The sequence below is a fragment of the Catharus ustulatus genome, chromosome 25 (genome assembly GCF_009819885.2).
Source record: "Catharus ustulatus isolate bCatUst1 chromosome 25, bCatUst1.pri.v2, whole genome shotgun sequence".
Classification (NCBI taxonomy): Eukaryota; Metazoa; Chordata; class Aves; order Passeriformes; family Turdidae; genus Catharus; species Catharus ustulatus.
Genome location: NC_046245.1, coordinates 4,940,915 through 4,960,916, shown reverse-complemented (window position 1 = coordinate 4,960,916; position 20,002 = coordinate 4,940,915). Strand labels below are relative to the sequence as shown.

At 52.0% G+C, this 20,002-nt stretch overlaps 1 protein-coding gene across 1 annotated transcript; it reads right to left on the bottom strand.

The window, feature by feature from the left end:
- Nucleotides 1–342: 342 nt before the first annotated feature.
- Nucleotides 343–12,460, bottom strand: PNPLA1 (patatin like phospholipase domain containing 1). Its single transcript, XM_033080188.1, has 9 exons — nt 11,810–12,460; nt 7,713–7,945; nt 6,620–6,685; nt 4,402–4,614; nt 3,919–3,979; nt 3,699–3,839; nt 3,333–3,426; nt 2,969–3,082; nt 343–740 (listed from the first exon to the last, which is right to left on the bottom strand). Exons 1-9 carry the CDS (start codon nt 12,009–12,011, stop codon nt 707–709), a joined length of 1,158 nt encoding a protein of 385 aa, XP_032936079.1. The 5' UTR covers nt 12,012–12,460; the 3' UTR covers nt 343–706.
- Between the last annotated feature and the right edge of the window lie 7,542 nt (nt 12,461–20,002).

The following is a 20,002-nucleotide window of genomic DNA, read 5'->3' as shown; positions in this document are numbered from 1 at the left end:
TAGAGCATGCATGTTTCTTGGCTTGTGGTTTTAATCCTCTTCTTATTACCTTTTAATTTGGGTGGGGGGTCCTGGCCTTTTGCAGCCAGTGAGTGTTGATAATTGTTGTGTCAGCTGCAGGGCCCCATCACACGTTCAGGGGCTGTTATCTCAACTAGGCAGGTAGTTTCAGCATACTATCTCTACAAAACTTATGTCTGACTTTTGCTGTTAGAAGAAAAAATGCCTATATTCAGACAGAAAAGCTATTTTAACATTATACATATAGCATTTATCCCAATATTTGCAAAAAGCCAACAATATGTCATGTACTTAAAACACCTGGAAGTGTCCAAGGCCAGACTGGACATTGGGCTTGGAACAACCTGGAATAGTGGAAGGTGTCCCTGCCCATGGCAGGGTGTGGAACAAGGTGATCTTTAAAGTGATCCCTTTTAACCCAAACCATTTCATGATTCTATGAAATAAGCATCCAGCTTTCTTTTAGACCACAGAAAGTATCCCAGGTCACTGATTTGAACCAAAGATGGCAGAACACAGGATATTGTTCTTTCACACAGCACTCCTCGGTAACTTGGAGTCTTGTTATATCAAAGCTCCCTTCAGCTGCTTCCCACATTCATTCCTGCAGTCTTCACGGCCCTTTGGATGAAAGTTCCCTCTGTTCCATTTCCCTTTGTGCAATTAAACAGGCTATTTACTCTAATTAACAGCTGCTGCTGTTGGGATCCATTTGTTGCCTGTTGGGAACCAACAAACAGGGGAGTCACAGTTGAGGCAAAGCCAATCCACAGCCTCTGATAAGCAGCACGGATTTGGGATAATTGAGAGTGCTGCCAGTTAATTCTGTGTGCAGAGCAGTGACACAGGGTGCCTTTGCCTGGGCCTTGCTCTGTGTGCGGCTGTGAGTTACAAACAACTGCAGGAGAAGAACTCATGTATTTGTGAAATGCCAGCAGATGCAGCCTGCAGGACTTGGAAGCAGATCTTTAGGTTTCTCCATCCTTCTGCACAGCTGCAAGTTCCGGGGGGAACCAAATGCACTCCCAGCTCCACAGGCAGGAGAAGCAGGGCTATGGGCAGGTGTGAAGCTCAAGAACTGATAATTGGTAAAAAAACTTCAGGGAATTGGAAAAAAATTAGTTCCTGCCCAGTATGATGCTCCTTAAGGCTTCTCTCTCTCTGAGGAATCTCTCTGGAAGTTTTTGAGTTGGAGGAAACACTTAAAACATGGCATTTCCTGGCAGTTGCCTGCCCTGTAATCTGCATTAAAGCAGGGAAGGGATGCTGCTGGTGGGGAGGAGATGGAGTGGGCAGGGAAAGGGCTGGGCTGTGAGGTCTGCAGGCGAGGCTGCCCCGTGGCCGCTGCAGCACTGCAGCTTTGCCTCAGCCACATGGAAAAGCAGGGGAGGCCTGAGCAGAGCCACTGCAGTGGCAGCACTGCAGACAGAACCAGACAGGTTCTGAAGAAAAAAATACTCCCCAAAAATTGCCTCGAGGACCAGCAGCTGTGCTGCTGTGTGCTGGTGTTGCCCTCATGTTCCAGCGCTGGAGATCCCAGGGCCCTGCTGGGACAATCCTTGTTACCTGTGGGGCAGGGTTCAGGTACTGACAGGGATGAGCAGCCCCAGCAGTGTTTGACTCCAAAAGGCTTTCTCACAGCTGAGGACTTTGCAGCTGCCTCAGAGTGAAATAATTTTGAGTCTCTTGGGCAGCTGCACAGAAGGCAAATCACAAGCAGATTTTGGAGGGATATGCCTTAAATCCCTGAGAGCTTAGTGCAAGAAGATCTCTCAGGATCTTGGTGAATGTGCCTGGTGTCTTGCCAGGACAGAGCCCAGCAGATAAATACCTAGAACATGAATGTATTGCAGTAGGGAGGTGGCACTGAGCTGGTTCATAGCTTCTTTGAGATATCAAAATAATATTCCAGCGATAAAAAAATAGCTACAGTAATTTCACTACTATAAACCGCACCTGATTATCAGCCACAGTCCTGGTGTTGGCAACTGTCTTGGGTTACAATACAGGGTGTGATAAAAGGTATCTGTTCTGTCACCATCTGTTGAGGGTGGGGGCAGTGATCCTTATCTCTGTGGGAGATATTCTGCTAATGGGCATCCATTGAAACCAGCTGGGGCAGTGTTCTTCATCTTTTCACAGCCCATCCTTCCTCCAGCCAGTCATTTTCTGCCAATGGCCATTGAGTCCCACTGTGGGACTGATAAAATTACTGCATCCCATTGGGAGTTGCTCCAGTCAGGGGGAAGAGCCCAACATTTCTTACCAAGATAAAAACAGAGGTTTTGGGACACTAAGGGAGCCCTTTCTCCACTGGACTCCAGAGGAAAACCGGATTTCTCCACATCCCCACTGGAGCTCCGGAGGGAAACTGCACCTTGTACAGGAGCACTGCTCCAACTGAGCCACATCTATCACTGCAGGAGGATGCAGCCACCATGGAATGGGACTGCTGCCAACACCCTGCCTGACGGGTGTCAGGTTGTACTCTGACTGTATCAGGGTTTGGGGTTTGTTTCTTTGTAGTGCTGTATTTCTATTTTAATTTCCCTAGTAAAGAACTGTAATTCCTAATTCCCATATCTTTGCTGAAAGCTCCTTCATTTCAAAATTATAATAATTTGGAGGGAGAGGGTTTATATTCTCCATTTCAAAGACAAGCTTCTGCCTTTCTCAGCAGACACCTGTCCTCCAAACTAAAACAGCAACTTTTCGTTCCTTGTCCATATATAACCTGCACCTGATTTTAAGCCGCACTTCCGGGTTTGGACCAAAATTTTAGTCAAAATGGTGCAGCTTATAATCATGAAATTACTGTACTTTTAATGTGGGCTACTCCAGATTTGGAGATTTTAGCCCCACTCAGCATCAGTGAACCAGTGGGTGAGGTTCCCAAAGGTTTCCCTGCTCTCTTTATGCTGAGGGTCTGCAGCCCCCCAGCCCTCACCTCCTCCTGTCCACGGCTGTCCCAGGCAAAGCAGGCACCAAGGTTTGGAGGAGCCTGTGCAGTCGTCGTACCAGGGAGCTGACACCTTCCAGCAGCCCCCACACCTTCTTCACCCTGCAAAAGCAAAGCACCCAGGCTGAGTTTGATGAAGGCTAAAAGCAGCAGAAGGGGAGGGTGTCCATGATAAATGCACACTGTAATCTTCTTTTCCATAACCAAGAGATCCTGTGGCATTCCTGCCAGCCATACCCGCTCTCCCTTGGATGTTGCCTTCAGGGAACACCAAATCCCTCCCTGCCCCACCACTGCTGAAGTCACAGTCCTGGTTTGTCATTCCCTAATGCCTCTGTAGGGATGTTCTTACCCCTTCCTGAGCAAGGCTGGGAGCCTGTAGGGCTGCAGCAGGACCTTGGCCAGGGGGTCCTGCAGTCCATTCACCTGCTCCTTCTTCCACAAGCCTGCACCCAGAAATGACAGCACAGAAAGAAATAAAGAAAAGAAATAAAGACCAGGAATTACAAACAATGAAATAAATGCAATAACCCCTCTTGTCCAGCTCAGGTAGGTACTGAAACCCAGGCCAGAGTCCAGCTGGAGCCACTCTTACAAAATCTCTTTGCAACTGAAATACTACTCTAATAAATAACTCAGTCATCTCTTAAATATAACACAGCTGCTCTTGAGGGCTGCAGCAGCCCTAAACCCAAGCTAAGCACCCCAAATCCTCTACCTGGCAGGAAGTAAGGGCTCAGGCACTGAGGGACCCTTTTGCACAGGCTGGGGTGGGTCCCATTGGGTTTTCCAGAGTCATTCTTCCCACAGGTGCTGCCGAAGCGGAAATTGCCATCAAAGTAATTAAAGCCAAAGGCATCTGGGAGACACAGAGGGAAAGGGATGATGTTTGTCTGTGCCACAGCAAGGTGCCCCTCGGGTCCTGGGGTGCCACTTACTGTTCCTGTACAGGAAAAGGGCAGTGTCCTGGTACCCCTGGGAGAAAATGTCGTTCAAGACCTGCAAGGAGAAACACTTGAGGTCACTAAAGAGCCTGGCCCCCAGTACTGCAGGATCTAACCAAAGCTGTTTGACTGTGGAGGGTTGGGATGGTGCATTTGGGAAGGCAGCAAGCACTGGTTGGTTTCCAGCCACCACAGCATTGGCCAGAGAAACACAGAATGGTTTGGGTTGGAAGGGACCTTAGAGATCACCTGGTTTTGTCTGGTCCTTTGCAGGTTGTGGACCCCATTCCAAGCTGGCCACCCATCAGCAGTGTCCCCTCCCCAAAATGTACTGAAAAAACAATGGGTGCTGCCCCCTCCCTTTGAAATCCCTTTAATTAGCAGTGGAAATTGAGCTGAACCTTAAACCTTGAGCAGGCAAGAGCAGCATTAATCTTTTCACCAAAACTAAGCAGGGAGAGGTGCAGGTGGGCTCACCATGGTGCTGGGTGGGAAGAGAGCGTAGCTGATCCTGCACAGGTTCTCTATGGAGATCTGGATGCTGCCGTTGAAGATCTGGAAGCAGAAGAAGATGGCGGGGCAGTCGCGGGGGCAGATGTCCAGCTCTCCGGTGAACGGGGACACGGTGATCACGGGCTCCTCCAGGCTGGACACGGGCTGCAGGCCCGTGAAACCTCCGTCCACATAGCGCTGGGGGACGAGCAGAGGGAGGGTTTGCTCTGGGGACCTTTAGGGTGTCACTGAGCTGCACTGGTGACACTCCTGTCCTGAGCCCATCCCAGCTTGTCCTCCCCCCTTCCAGCAGCATCTTGTCCCACCTGTGCTCTTTATCTCTTTTTCAGCTCCTTCCCCTGCCCTGCCTGGGGCATCCAGCCAGCTCCTTGACCTCAAAGTCTTGGTTACAATACAGGGTGTGATAAAAGGTATCTGTTCTATCACCATCTGTTGAGGGTGGGGCAATGATCCTGATCTCAACGACAGATATTCTGCTAATGGGCCATCCATTGAAACCAGCTGGGGCATTGTTCTTTATCTTTTCACAACCCATCCTTCCTCCAGCCAGTCATTTTCTGCTCATGGCCATTGAGTCCCACTGTGGCACTGATAAAATTACTGCATCCCATTGGGAGTTGCTCCAGCCAGGGGGAAGAGCCCAACATTTCTTACCAAGATAAAAACAGAGGTTTTGGGACACTAAGGGAGCCCCTTTCTCCACTGGACTCCAGAGGAAAACCGGATTTCTCCACATCACCACTGGACCTTTAGAGGGAAACTGCACCTTGTACAGGAGCACTGCTCCAGCTGAGCCACATCTGTCACTGCAGGAGGATGCAGCCACCATGGAATGGGACTGCTGCCAACACCCTGCCTGACGGGTGTCAGGCTGTACTCTGACTGTGTCAGGGTTTGGGGTTTGTTCTTTGTAGTGCTGTATTTCTATTTTAATTTCCCTAGTAAAGAACTGTTATTCCTAATTCCCATATCTTTGCCTGAGAGCCCCTTGATTTCAAAATTATAATAATTTGGAGGGAGGGGGTTTACAGTCTCCATTTCAAAGAGAGGCTCCTGCCTTTCCTCCAAACTAGGACACCAGGCTGTAATCCACAGCCATTATTAAAATGGAAATACAATTATTTTCATTCACAAAGCTTTGTACAACAATTTTTGGCAGTCAAGAGCCAATTCAGACATCACTGAATGTGTAGTGTTGTATAACTTTCAAGTGCTGAGCTCGAGCAGTAGGACCCCCATGTTCAGTAATTGCCTGCAGATTCATGGGGGATTACTCACTGGGCAAGGAAAATGACCATTGTTCTATTCCAAAAGGAACCTGGATTTACCATCCACCTCAGTGGGACTGGAAGTTGCAGCTAGTGGAATTAAATGTTGATGAAATAAAAGTGCAGAGGGGCCCCACAGAGCAATTACAGGCCTGAGGATGGGGTGGGTGCGAAGGGACCTTAAAGCTCCTCCAGTGCCACCCCTAGCCATGGGCAGGGACACCTTCCACTAGCCCAGCTTGCTCCAAGCCACATCCAACCTGGCCTGGGACACTTCCAGGGACCTTAGAGACCCTCCAAGTGTCTGAAGGCGCTCCAAGAGAGTTGAAGAGGGATTTTGGACAAGGGATGGAGTGACAGGACAAGGGGCAGTGGCTTCCCACTAAACTCATTAGGGTTAGATGGGATATTGGGAAGAAATCCTTCCCTGTAAGGGCAGTGAGGCCCAGAAAGGCTGTGGCTGCCCCAGCCCTGGAAGTGGATGCACTGGAAAACACTGCTGAGCTCCTCCTTCCCTTCCCTCAGACAAACAGAGCGTGGGGAGGATCCTCCCACGAGCTCTCCTTGTGTCAGCTGTGCAAGTCAGCACCTGAGCCAAGGGCTGAGCCTGCACTGCAGACAGGCCCTGCCCAGGATAACTGCATGGTATCTCTAAGTGGGCGTCCTCTTATCTCACTCAGACGTCTGCAAGGTCATCCCCACTCTGGGCAAGGCAGGAGGGGGCTCTCCAGATGGCAATTCCACCCAGCTGTCATCTTAGCATGCAGTGAAGGATTAGCTGAAGGGCTTTATCACCCTCCATCAACCAAAGGAAGAGCCTGGACACACCTGTCCCTCCCTGGTCAGAGGAATGCAAAGTTCCAACCCAAGATCAGCCTGCTGGGAGCAGGTGTTGGAGTGGAAATATCACTCACCACTCCTCGGTAGGATGGAGGGATGAATCCACAGTAAATTGGAAGAAAGCAGCTGCAGAGGAGAGCCTGGGAAGGAGAAGGATTGCAGAAGTCAAAGTTCCTGTCAAAGTTCTTCTGGACAAAAACTGTTGATTTGGTGCCTAAAAATTCAGCCTTGACAAAGTCTGGAACCACCTGGACTTTGCTGGGAACTGTGGCAAGAAAGGCTTCAAGAAAGGGAAAATAATTTCATTGAAGTGGAAACACTTCCCTGGAGCAGGGCACAATACTGCATTTTTAAATTTTATAGCTGCCAGAATTAATAGTTGTACATCTACATGTCCATGTCCCAACAGTGCCCTTTGATGGTGGCAAGCTGAAGCTTTGGGGCCAGTTTCCATCTTTGCAGGTTTTAGGACAAAACCAAGGCACCCTCACAAGGCATCCTCACCCTGCTGGGATTTGTCAGTGGTAAAGCCACTGCTGGGGCATTTGCAGCCATTTCCCACCAACTTCATCAGCTGGGAATGAGCACCCCAGGCTCCTGGCCTGCCTAGAGGAGGCACCATGGGGTGAACTCCAACATCTCCATGGAGTTGCCATCCTTTGCTGTCTGCCTGGAACAAGGGACCCAGGACCTCACAGTCGCTCTGTTAGGACTCTACTCTGGGATTCTCTCCCCAGCAGATAATTTACTGGTTAATGAGCTGCTTATTGTTCAGCAGCAGCTTTGTCCTGCTCTTTCCTCCCAGGAAAGTGCTGAGACAACACGGAAAACCATTTCCAGATGGCTGAGGAGAGACCTGTGGGGAGAGCTGAGAGGTCACATCAGCACTGACAGGGCTCTGAGCCCCAACATCAGCTGTATGAGGCTGGAAACAAACCTGCTGCTTTTTTAGCATGATTTGTTCCATCTGATCCTGGAACTCAAACCTTCCTCCCTGGAGCTCCTCGTGGAGCCCATTGTGGTGGGACCACAGCTCTGACAGAACCTCCTGGCTCTGTCCCCATCTCGGGCAGAAAACAGAGCAGTTAAAGCCACCAACACCTGGGGTGTGTCCATCCCAGGCAGCGAGTGCAGACCTCCCTGGGGCAGCAGAGGAAGGCTCAGTACCTGAATGAGCTCCTCCTTGGAGCTGAACTCCGAGGCCATGACGTTCTGGCCATCCACCACCCGTGTCAGTGAGATGTGCAGCCTCCCCGAGGCCAGCAGGTAGGAATCCTCGGGCAGCATCCGCTGCAGGACAGCCTTGAGATCGGCCAGCAAGCTGCACTTGGGAGAGAGGGGGCCCAGGATGGTTTTCCTGACTTCTGTTGCCAGTGCAAAGAAAAATTCCTTTAGGTCATCTGAAACAGAGGTGAAGGAAAGATGGAGAGAAAGTCAGTATAGCTGCACTAATAGTTATATTTTAAATCCTATTTTTAACACTCCTCACAAATGAAGTTTCTTGCAGCCCCTCTGTGTTACCCCAGGATGATACTGCTGCTGCAGTGGGGGATGTTGTGGCAGGGCAGAAAGGGGGCCATGACCCTCATAACATCCTCAAAGGACATCACATCTCTGTGTGACCCCACTGGTGAAATCCCCACCTGCAGCAGAGATGGGGCCGTTTTAATCCTGGTCAGGATTAGGGAAAGGCTCCAGGAAGGGGGGCACTGAGTTATCAATGACAATGTGACTTGCACAACACATTCCTGCCTTCAACAATGGTTTTCCATGTGGGCAGCCCCAGGTTTTACAGGCTGGCTCCTGGGTGAGGATGAGGGGCACCTCTTCTGCTGCTCAGGGCTTTCCTGCAAGCTGAGTGTGCTGGCTCCACATGGCTGGGATTCCTGGCTCAGGGGGTGTTAATAGCCATGATGTGTGTCTGCACATCCCAGGAGCAGAGCCCTGGAGCCCAACGAGGGCTCAGGACACTCCAGGTTTCAAAGGTTCCACAGTGATGGGGAGGAAGGAGTGCAGCAAAGCCTGCAGGCAGCCTGATCCCATAGAGGGAATTGGTGCCTTTGCTGGGGGTTAAACTCTCACAGTGAAAGCTGGTCCAGCAGCCAAGCTGCAAAGAGCTGTCCCTGCACCCAGGGGCTCTCTGGGACCCTGGCTCAGCACCAAGGTGTGCTTGGTGGTGTCTCAGCAGCTGGACACAAACACCTGTGTGTGTTGAGAGTTTCTGTGTCGTAGCTCGAGCACTGGAGAAAGAGTTTGGAGATGTCTTCTGTGGTTTCTAGAAGTTGTTTATTTTATCTAATTTAAAAGTTCTTTCTTTGACTAGCTGAGGTCCCCCCAGCAGGTCAGTCCCAGGCACACTGCCCACCTTCAGGGTGGTATTATCTTTTTATGCTTTAAACTACATAAACATTATTTACAATTATCTTCTAATACTTATCACTTGTGTTGTACAGTTTAGTTTTACTCTAAACCAATTTAAAAATGCTAACATTACTCAAAAGATGGATGCTAGGAAGAAGGAGAAAGAAGGACAGAACATGTTTAGGTTCTTTCATCTTGACCTTAGACCCCTATTCTAAAAATTTTAAAATTCTACTTTTTCACTTTTTGATAAACTAATTTATACTCTATTTATTTTTTTCTGGCTTGTAATTTTTCATGCAAAGGTGGTAATTTTTTTTAGGGGCTAAAATTAAAGGCACAGGGGTTTTGGGCTTTGTGCTAAGGCTTCTGAGCCCTTTGCAAGGGGTTCAAGTTATATTTAGGTTTTGGGTTCCCACACCAAGGCTCTGTAGGGCAGAGGTTTCCGTGCAGTCTCATGGGATTGTGTGGATGGACAGACGGATTAGGTGCAGTGTCCCCAAGGCAACTGGAGCAGCAGGGGCATTAGCAGGGGTTATGTGTGCTTGAGAGGATGCTGAGGCCACGCAGGGCAATGATAACACTGGGTGGGTTTGCACAGAGGGGCTGCTGGACAAGCAGGACCTGCAGGGAGATGGGGCACACCCAGGTCACTGTCTGGCTGCTCTGTGTCCTGGAAATAGGGGAAAACTTGGAAAAACTGCCCACAAGCTGCCAGGGAAGAGGTGAGAGCTGATCCCAGCTTTGCAGGCTTTGGCTCTGGACAGGGCTTTGATCAGAAGGATGAGCCTGGCAGCAATGTGACTGTCCCTGCCTGCACCAGCCTGGTGACAAGCATGTCCCCACGGGGTGACCTGTGGGGTCACAGAGGGCAGCCTGGCTCTGGCAGCTCAGAGCTCCTCACCCAGCCCAGGGCAGGGGACTGCAGCCACCCCTGGGACACCAACCCCACCTTTCACCTTCTTTCTGCCCCTGTTGTCCCCACTATGAATGTGAGAGAGCTTGTGCCACATTCATTTTCCTTGTTAGAAACCTGACCAGAGCCATCACTATCCAAAGTGTCTTTTCCTCCTCTGGGGAAGATATTTTGGGCACAAGATCATCTCAGCCCCTCTGAGTGGATGGTGCCTTCCACCTCCAGGGAAGCAGATGCCCAGTTCAGGACTGGTGCCCCCAGTAAGAGCAGTTGCCAAATGTATTTTTACTGCTGGACAGCCCCAGCTCCATCCCTTACATCAGCAGAAGAAATTAGAAATTTTGGGGTCCTTGCTTATTTGTGGAGGAGTTCATCCCCATGTGGGCAGAAATGTTCCTTTCTGCCTTGTCTAAACATATTTGCCAATGTTTTGAATTATTTTTAGCTGCAGAAGAACAGTTCCAGCATCCACCAGAGGTTTCAGGAGCTGTATGTTCCCTCCCAGCTTCCTCCATCATTATTTGGTCCCTAAATCCTTCTGTCTCTCCTAAATGTCCCCATTGGTGGAAGCAGAACTTGGATCAGGCTTTAGAGCCTTAAATCTTGTGTACACTTGTTTACACATGGGCACTAATTGGAAATATGGGGGGATGTGATTATTAAAAGTGGATTAACTACTCTGAATTAATTCTACACATGGAGGATCTTGTTGCTGTAGGGGCCTGTTTCCACATTGTTGAAAGAGGTTCAGAGGAAAGCCCCTTTAGCAGAAATAAGAGAAATCCCAGCCCCAGGCTGGAGCAGACTGCTGCTCCTCCAGGAATATCCTTGAGCTTTAGCACAGGGAAGGGTGCACCTGGATTTGGGAATCACACATCTCCCCTGGCTCTGGGAAGGCTGAGTGGGATAAGTGACCTGCAAACAAGGCTGTCAGCTCTATAGATACCTGTGTGACAGCCACTCGTGTCCCTTCACAGCCACACATCCCAAGGAACCTGATCCAGAGGGAAAAGAGGGCTTTACCTGGGCAAATCCATCACAGCACCCCTCAGAGCTCAGAGCAGAAGGGCAGGAGATCTGCTCCTCCAGCAGGAGCAGGAGAAGCAGCCAGTGGGACACAGGCACACCCAGATTTCCCCCTGCAGTTTCTGCCTGAGCTGAGCCAGGCAGCGCTCATGTAAGAACCGGCTTTTTCAGCGACACCTCCCCAAACTGCCAAGCGTGCCAGCACCTTCCTTTGTGGAACGCCTCGTGAGTGGGGAGAGTTCCAGCAGCCCCAGCATCCCAGCATCCCAACATCCCAACATCCCAGCATCTCAGCATCCCAACATCCCAGCATCCCAACATCCCAACATCCCAACATCCCGGCATCCCAGCAGCCCCAACATCCCAGCATCCCAACATCCCACCATCCCAACATCCCAGCATCCCAACATCCCAACATCCCGGCATCCCAGCAGCCCCAGCATCCCAGCATCCCAACATCCCAACATCCCAACATTCCAGCATCCCAACATCCCAACATCCCAGCATCCCAGCATCCCAACATCCCAACATCCCAGCATCCCAGCATCCCAGCATACCAACATCCCAACATTCCAGCAGCCCCCCAGGGCATCACACCTGGGCTCTTGGACCCTGGGAGCTCCCAGGCACTGGAGGCCATGCGTTTCCCTCCATTTCCCTGCCTTTCTCTGTGTTTCCCTGCGTTTCCCTGTGTTTCCCTGCATTCCCCTCCGTTTCCCTGCGTTTCCCTCCATTTCCCTCCATTTCCCTCCATTTCCATGCGTTTCCCTCCATTTCCCTCCATTTCCCTCCATTTCCCTCCATTTCCCTCCATTTCCCTCCATTTCCCTCCGTTTCCCTCCATTTCCCTCCATTTCCCTCCATTTCCCTGCCTTTCCCTCCATCTCCCTCCATTTCCCTCCATTTCCCTCCATTTCCCTCCATTTCCCTCCATTTCCCTCCATTTCCCTGCGTTCCTTACCCAGGCCAACGCCGCAGACGACGGCGGCAGCGATGAGCGATCCGGCCGAGGAGCCGTAGACCTTGCAGGCAGACCTGAGGAGCTCGGGAGCCAACTCCAGCAGGGACTGCACCACCCCAACCTGGTAGAGGGCCAGGAAGCCGCTGCCCGAAAAGGAGAGCGAGAAAGGGGTGCTGGAAGCCCGGAGATCCTCCACAGCCATGTCGGGATCAAAGCAGCAGGAATGGCTCAGGGTCTTGGCTTGTCCTTTCCCACCAGGTGAAGCTCAGGCTCTCTTCTCCTGTGCTGTCTCCAGGCTCATGTCTGGCTGCAGAGGAGACCAGAAGATGGATTTTCTGCCTCCTTTTATGACAGCTCCCTGAGGCGTTGAGATTCACGAGCTATTTTAATTGCTGCCTGTGCTAAAAACAGAAATTTTCCCCTGATCAAAACAGCTCCTGTAATCTTCAACCACAGCCAGCTCCAGTGGGCTCAGTCAGGGCTCTCCTCTCGTGCCAACAGGTCTGCAGTGCTCCAGGAGCCCTCCCAGAGAGGATCCCGGTGTGATTGTGCCTGTCACACTTGGAAACGTCCGTGCAAAAATTCCTCTTTGCTTCAAGCTTTCTTCATCAAAGGGTGTTTTCCTAAATTGGATTCTCCATCAATCCCAGCTTAGGCACAGCTCAGTACTGAGTGAGTAAAGGCTTGTATAAGACACTTAAAGCCAGAGGGTGTTACACAATGGGTGGATGCAGGGTGTTACATTGGATTAGGTTTGGAAATACTCCTTGTATTTGCTCCCTGTTGGAAGAGTTTTGCCCTTGCCTGACCCTTGGATATTGTTTGCATTCGGCAAAAACCAAAGGCTTGGGTTTGTTTTTCCTCTCCCCTCTCTTTAAGGCACTACAGCAGCACCAGGTTGGCCAAACCTGTGGATATTGAACCAGAATCAATCTGCCTTTGAACTGTCTGCATTGCCTGGGGGACAGTTATAAAACCAGGGAAAAATGCCTTGTCTTGTCTTTTCATGATGATCCAGTGCTGCTGCCAACATACAGAACAAAAATTGCCATTTTAACAGATGTATTTATTAAGTGCTGATAAATATTGTGTCATTTCTGTTGTCCAAATCCATAGATGCACACTGAGAGGAAACATTCTGTGGGTTAGAATTAGGGCTGTGTTTATAACACAACATGTGGGTAAGGAACAAGGCTCTCCTTCCCTGTGTCCCAGCCTGGCTGGGACAGTGCAGGGAGCCACAGCTTGGTCCCAGCACCCTGACACCACCTTTGCAGTGCTGCTTCACCCCAAATTTTCACACATTTTTCCCTCCCTTCTCCAGCCATGACTGTGTCCTCAAGACAGGAATTGGAGCAGAGTCCCCACATGGATGTGCAGTGTCCCTGGGTTGAAGTGTCACCATCAGCAGGTGGACATTGCCTGGAGCTCCCAGGTAAATGTCACAGCATGGCCAGGGCTGGTCTCTGCTGCTCCCTGGATGGGAGGTTGCCAACTCCAAGATATAGCTAATAATGAATGGAATTATCCTGGAAGTGAACAACTGCCTGAATTAGGGCCTTTAGATCCACAGCCTTGTTGGAGCCTCCAATTTATTCTCTTCCCAGTGCCTGATGTTTCTCATGATCCCCTCGCTGGGTGAGTCTCCCACACACCCCAGCCTCTTCACCAGCCTCCTGGAGATATCGGAGTTTTCATCTGTGTGATTCATGCCACTGGCTCCTCCAGCCCTGGGAAAGCAAATCCCTTCATTTAAAGGATTTTCTTCCAGCACTGGCAAGCTCATGAAGGACAAAACCATCACCTGCTGCTGTGACTGGTCCTGACCTGCCAGGGCACTGGAAGTCAGAGGGTTTGTGTGCTGGAATGGGTCGTTCCCATGTTCCCTGTGCATTAACTGCTCCTGTTGTTTGCCTCAGGCCCCCAGGGACTCAACAGGCTCTGCACAGAGGTGCAGGATGCTCCTGCTTCCCTCAGCCCTTGCACCTCAGCCATGCCCAGCCCTGACTGCCAAGGGTTGGGAAAGGTGAAGGAGCCCCTGGGAGAACACACTGCCCTGTCCACACACAGCTCTGTCCTGCACTCAGTCACAGGGGCTGTTCCAGGAGGGCCAAGGTGCCAAACCCCCCCTGCACCCTCCCCAGCTGCCAACACCACGGCTGGGACAGCATCCAGGAGCATCATCCTGCCTGGCTGCGTTCCACGCTCCCGTGAGATGAAACCTTGTCATCATCCTCTTAGTGACAGCAAGTTTTGCATTAATTGGCTCATTAAGTGCCAGGCTGATTTTCTAAGCTGCCCTCCCCCCCCCACCCCCAGCACTCAGAAGCAGGATTAGAGGGCACTGCCAACTTTGGAGACACAGGATCCCTGGGATGGTCTGGGAAGAAAGCCCTGGCTCACATGAGCACTGGGGGGGCTGGGGCTGTGCAGGGCTGTGCTTTGCCCCTGTGATGGGCAGGATCAGAGCCCAGATGGCCGCTGACAGTGACCCAGGGATTGTCTTCACTGCGGGAAGCCACGGCCGGGTGTTTAGGGCAGGATGAAGGTAATGCCGAGAGCTGGAAACAGCTCAAACCTCCAGGACTTAGAACTTGCCCTTCTTTAAAACCTTCTTAATATCTTCAGTGGCCACAGGCAACCAGGTCCCAATTTTATAACCAGGAGATTAATTCAAGGTGCTGGAATTGCTCATGGGAAGGGGCCTGAGCTCCAAAAGCTGCCAGCCCTGGGGTGCTGCACTAAAGCAGCCCCAACTTCATCCCACCATGCCCAGCTGGAGCAGCATCCCTGCACACTGGGTTGGGTTTTTTGGGAGCAGGAGCCTCTTGTGCAAGGGGCTGGGCAGGTTTGGCTCCTTGTTCCCCCGGCATGACTGCCCTGATGGGTGGGAAAAGCTCCAGTGGGCAGAGGAGAGGGTTTGGTTCAGCTGTGGTATTGGGAAAGCACGGGAGAAGGAAATGGGAGTTTTCCTTTCTGATGTTTCACCTGGCAGGTGCACCCCACGTGCTGATGGAAGATGATATCCTCTGGGACAGAGGATATTTGACTTTCCACAGTGAGGAGACAGAGCCCCTTTCTGCTCCATGCAAATCCCAGCCCATCCCTGGCACCGCACGAGCGCAGATGCAAAACAAATTGGGCCATGCTGTGACCCTCTGTCCCAGTTTGGAGATTGTAACCCAAGGCACCCTCTAAGCACATCCCCAGCACATCCCCCCAGCTCTCCCAGCCCTGCACAGCCCCGGGGGAACGGGAATGTCGGGGCTGTTGCAAACAGGCGAGGGCGGTTTCAGTCTCTCCCACAGTAAAATCTCCTGGGTTGGTTCCCAGGCAAAACCAACCGTGGTGCTGATGCTGCACTGTTGTTGGCAGGACCCAGGAGTGGGATTCAACGTTTTCCACACTCCTAATTCCCCCGGGCTGAATTAGATGGAGCCCTGCAAGGTGTCCCCCCTCCCTTGGCAGCCAGTGACTCAATCATGTCTGTCAAACAGCCCTGAAGGCTTTGGGGACGTGGGTCTGGGTGGGAAGAGCTGCTTCTGTCCTGCAAGGGCTCTGCTTCCCCATCTTCATTGCCTTTGGGTTTTACAAGGACCAGGAAGGTCAGATCCTTCAGGAGAGGAGGTGCTGGGCAGAGCTGGGCTGTCACCAGTGGCCCATGGGGGATTGTCACCCCAAACGTGGCAGTGACACAGATCCACTCATTTGTTTGCCACCACTATCACCTTCAACCCACTAGAACATCCCTCCTGCACGATGCAAACCCCAAAACTTCATCTCCTTCACCCCAAGCCATGTCCAGCCTTGCAGAGGAGATGCTCCTGCTGGTGCCACCACCCCGAGCCCTGGACACCCCCCAGCCCTGCCCAGCCCCGAGCTGCCTTAATCCATGGTCCTGCTTAGGGTCTGGGCCAAGATTAGCTGGAAACATTCCCAGTGATTAGGGTTTAAATCGCTTTGGCATCTCACATCTCCTTAGAGCTCATAGGTGAGACCCAGCAGCTGTAAATCCTCGAGGATGTTACAGCTCCTGCAGCTTGGGAATGAGCTTTACCCAGTTCTTGGTGTCACATCGAGCTGTTCTGGGTAATAAATCTCCTTCTGTGCAAAAGGAAGGCTTATAAATTGTAAAAATGGCTGGACAACACTGTGTATCTGCTCTCAGAGTGCCTCGTGCCACTTGGAATTTGGCTGGCAAGGAGCAGCCCACAGGAGCTGGAGCAAAGCAAACATTACTCCATCGATAACACAACCCTCAGCAGACAAGCCTGGCTGGCATTTAGGCACCAATTTATTTGAGCTTTAGGTTTTTTTCCAAACTGGATTCTTGGCTGGTAGCAGCAACTACAAAAATTATGTTGTACATTTACAAATACATTTAGAAAAGCAGGTAAATAAATACATGTGCACAAACAGCAACAACCCCTGAGGTTCAACACAAGCACTTGGCAGGAGCTAAAATACAAATACAGGGTGAAGTTTGGGCTCTGTTGGATTTACAGACTCATCTCCACCCAGCTGGGATTCAGGCATTTCACACTGCTGGCACTGTCCTGGGGGTTTTCCTTAAGAGATTTTAAATCCACAGCTCAGAAGTTCACCCCACATCCAGGTCACCACCAGGGATTGCTCTCCCACCACTAAAAGTTCATCCTTGGGTTCCCAGGCACCGCAGGCCCCTCGCTGTCAGTCTGGGCTGTCACAGTGGTCTGTCCTGAGCTGTTCTCTCTTCTGCTGAGACAAAAGGAAGCATTCTTAGAATCATGGAATGTTTGGATTGGAAAGGGATCTTTCATCCAGCTCCACCCCCAGCCATGGGCAGGGACACATTCCACTACCCCAGGTTGCTCCAAGCCCTGTCCAACCTGTCCTGAAACACTTCCACAGGTGGGCACCCACAGCTTCCTGGGCCACTTGCCCCAACCTGCAGCTGGGAGCTCATCCCAGGCTCATCCTCCCCCTTACCTGGAGAATTTTGCCGTAGGGTGCAAAGGAATCGTCCAGGTAGCGGGTACCAAAGCCCATGATCCTGTTCACTGCCTGGCTGCAGATCCCTGCCACCGTGGCTGTGAGATGAACCGTGTAGGCAAACTGGATTTCCTGGGGGCTGGCGTTGGGCCCGCTGGCTGTCAGCTCCCTCTGCACGTAGGCATCAGCCAGGCTCTTGAAGGAGCTGTAGGACATGTCCCTGAAGAACAGCTGCAGCCGTGCGTCCTCCCTCACCTGGGTGGGACACAATGAGTGCATGTCCTGAGTGTGAGTGCATGTCCTGAGGGTGAGTGCACGTCCTGGGGGAATGGCTCCGTGTGCCACCCTTCACCCCACACCAGGGCTGCAGCTGCAGCCAGGCACCGCCACACCCAAGGAATTAAAAGTTGCCATTTCCTTGATTTTCCCGAGTGTTTTCCTGCCCCGGGGACATGGATGGTTGCTGTGTTTATTTTACAGCAGTGCAGATTCCCCAGCCCCATCCAGCTGTGCCCAGCTCTCTCACCTGCCTGTCCAGCTCATCCCCTGCGCTCCGGAGCAGAGCAACGATTCTCTTGATGGCTTCATCTGTAGAGAGACACACCAGGTTATCTCCAGCCCTTTCTCCAAGCCTCACACATCCAGATGTCCTGTTTAGCCCCCAGGAAAAAATCCTTTAGCAATGTTTATCCACCTCCATCCTTCCAAAACCCATTCCAGCCTATTGCCTAAGTGCCTTGTTACCCTCAGCCAGGAAAAATGCAGTAATTTCACGACTACAAGGCACACCCTTTTGACGAAACTTTTCCCCCAAACCTGGAAGTGCGCCTTATAGTCCGGTGCGCCTTATCTGATGGACAAAGTTGTGAATTTTGCCGACTCCCGGGGGGGTGCGTCTTATAGTCCAGTGTGCCTTATGGTCGTGAAATTACTGTGCTCTCTCACCTCTGAATTTTGTCTTTTGTATGGTCTAGTGGAAGGTCTCTCTGCCCATGGCAGGGGGGCTGGAATGAGGTATTCTTTAAAGTCCTCCCAACTCACAACCCATTCTGGGATTCTGTGAATCTCCCAATCCCCCAGTCAAGCCCTGATGCTGAAAATCTCCCGCAGTCTTCATCCAGCTCTGGGGGTCACAAGAGCCCCGGGATCAGGACTGGAGCAGGGCTGGATGCCATGCAGGATCTGCAGGACACAATTCCCGTTCGTTTCCAAGGGCAGCACTCACCGACCCCGTCGGTGCCGGGGGGCTCTGGGGGCTCCCCGCGTCCTCCTGCCCGGTCCCCCCGGCTCTCACTGCCCTGCCCGCTCTCCTCGGACACTGGTGTGTAGTACTCATCAGGCTCCGCCCCTGCCGGACACAAACACAGACCGCACTGAGGATGGATTTTGGCAGCGCTGACAGACGGGACGGAGCCGGTGCCCACCCTGGATCAGCGGGTTCCAAGAGAGGGAAACAGCGGAGAAAAAGGGACCTGACCCGAGAGCGCCACAGGGACCTCGAGAGCACCAAAGGGACCCTGAGAGCACCAAAGGGACCCTGAGAGCACCAAAGGGATCTGCCCCGAGTGCACCACAGGGACCTCGAGTGCACCAAAGGGACCCTGAGAGCACCAAAGGGACCTCGAGTGTGCCACAGGGACCTCGAGTGCACCAAAGGGACCTCGAGAGCACCAAAGGGAACTCGAGTGCACCAAAAGGACCTCAAGTGCATCAAAGGGACCCTGAGAGCACCAAAGGGACCTGGAGTGCTCCAAAGGGACCTGGAGTGCTCCAAAGGGACCTCGAGAGCATCACAGGGACCTGCCCTGAATGCACCAGGGACCTCAAGTGCCCCAAAGGGACCTGCCCCAAGAGCACCAAAGGTGCTCAGAACCCCCTGGGCAGAGCTGGGGCACGGGAAGGGCCAGTCTGGGACCGGAGTTCTGTCCCCAAGGTGTCCCCTGCCTGAACCTGGCACAAGGTGAGTCTCAAACAGCTGTAAATCGGCCCTAGAGTGGCTCAGGATGTAATCTCAGGTCTCAAATGCAGGTTTTAACTAAAGCACCGTGGCCTTTGGTTGCCAGAAGGGGAAAGCTCGTGTTTGGGTGATAACACCAACAGCTGCCTTGGGGTGGCTGTGCCCAAATCAGGGGCAGAACGACCCTTCCTGGGGCAGCAGCTTGGGATTGGAGTCTCCAAAACCTACCCAGGCCCCACAAAACCCTGGGAGGGGTTAGAAACCAGCCCTAAACAGGGTGTCCTTCCCCAGAGAAGCCCAGCAGGGCTGGGGGTCCCACCTGGCTGGGCTGGGGCCAGGACGTGCCGCAGGGGGAGGCAGCTGGGGCGTTTGTTCCTTGCCGCGGATCCCGGCTCTCCCCGCTCCTCCTCCCCGTGCTTCTTCAGAGAGAAAACCTTCTTGAGGCTGGGCTTCTTCTTCAGGGCTCTGCCCAGCGTTGGGGACGGGCCTGAGTCCACTCTGTGTTTTTTGGCTCCTTCTGGTTTGGAGCCCTGAGGAGCTTTGGCATCTTTCTCCTTTGCTTTTTGCCCTGTGTTTTCCTTCTGGTCCTCAGGGCTCTTCCTCAGGACGAGATTTAAGAAACCCTTCAGCCAGGCTGGTTTTGAAAAGTTTTTTGAGCTTTTCCTCTTGACCTTCAGCCCCTCTTTAGGCATTTCCTGGGAAGCTTTGCTGTCATCACCCAAAGCCTCCTCCAGCTCTGGTGCTCTGAGTCTCTCCTCCTGGTCCTTCCTAGGGCTGGGTTTGGCACGTGAGTACATCAAGAAATCACTTTCTGACCGTTGTAGCCCATCCACTTTCCTCCCTCGCCCTCTGTCTTTCTCCAGAAGGTTTTTTTTGGCCGCATGTGAGTTTTCATAGCAGCTCAGTGAGCGCTTGACATAAATCTCCAGCACTTTCTTGGCCTCTAGCCTGTCCAGAGAGAGGATCTTGCCCAAGGGCTGCCCCCCAATATCCAACTGAGGCATCTTCTCAGCTGCAGCCCACGTGCTGCTGTGGAGAAAAACAACATTTTCAGTCTGGATTTTGCCTTCCCCAGGCCACTGCACAGTTGGGTTGGGCCAGGTGGAGATCTCCCTCATGCTGGCACCCAGGGGTGCTCTGGGTGTCAGAGGTTGTTTATGCTCCTGGTTAATGATCAGTCCGTTTTTTATGGTCCTTATCTGAGTGCTCCTCATGCCCACATGGGGTTTTACAACCACACACTGGTGATAAAGGAACCGAAACTG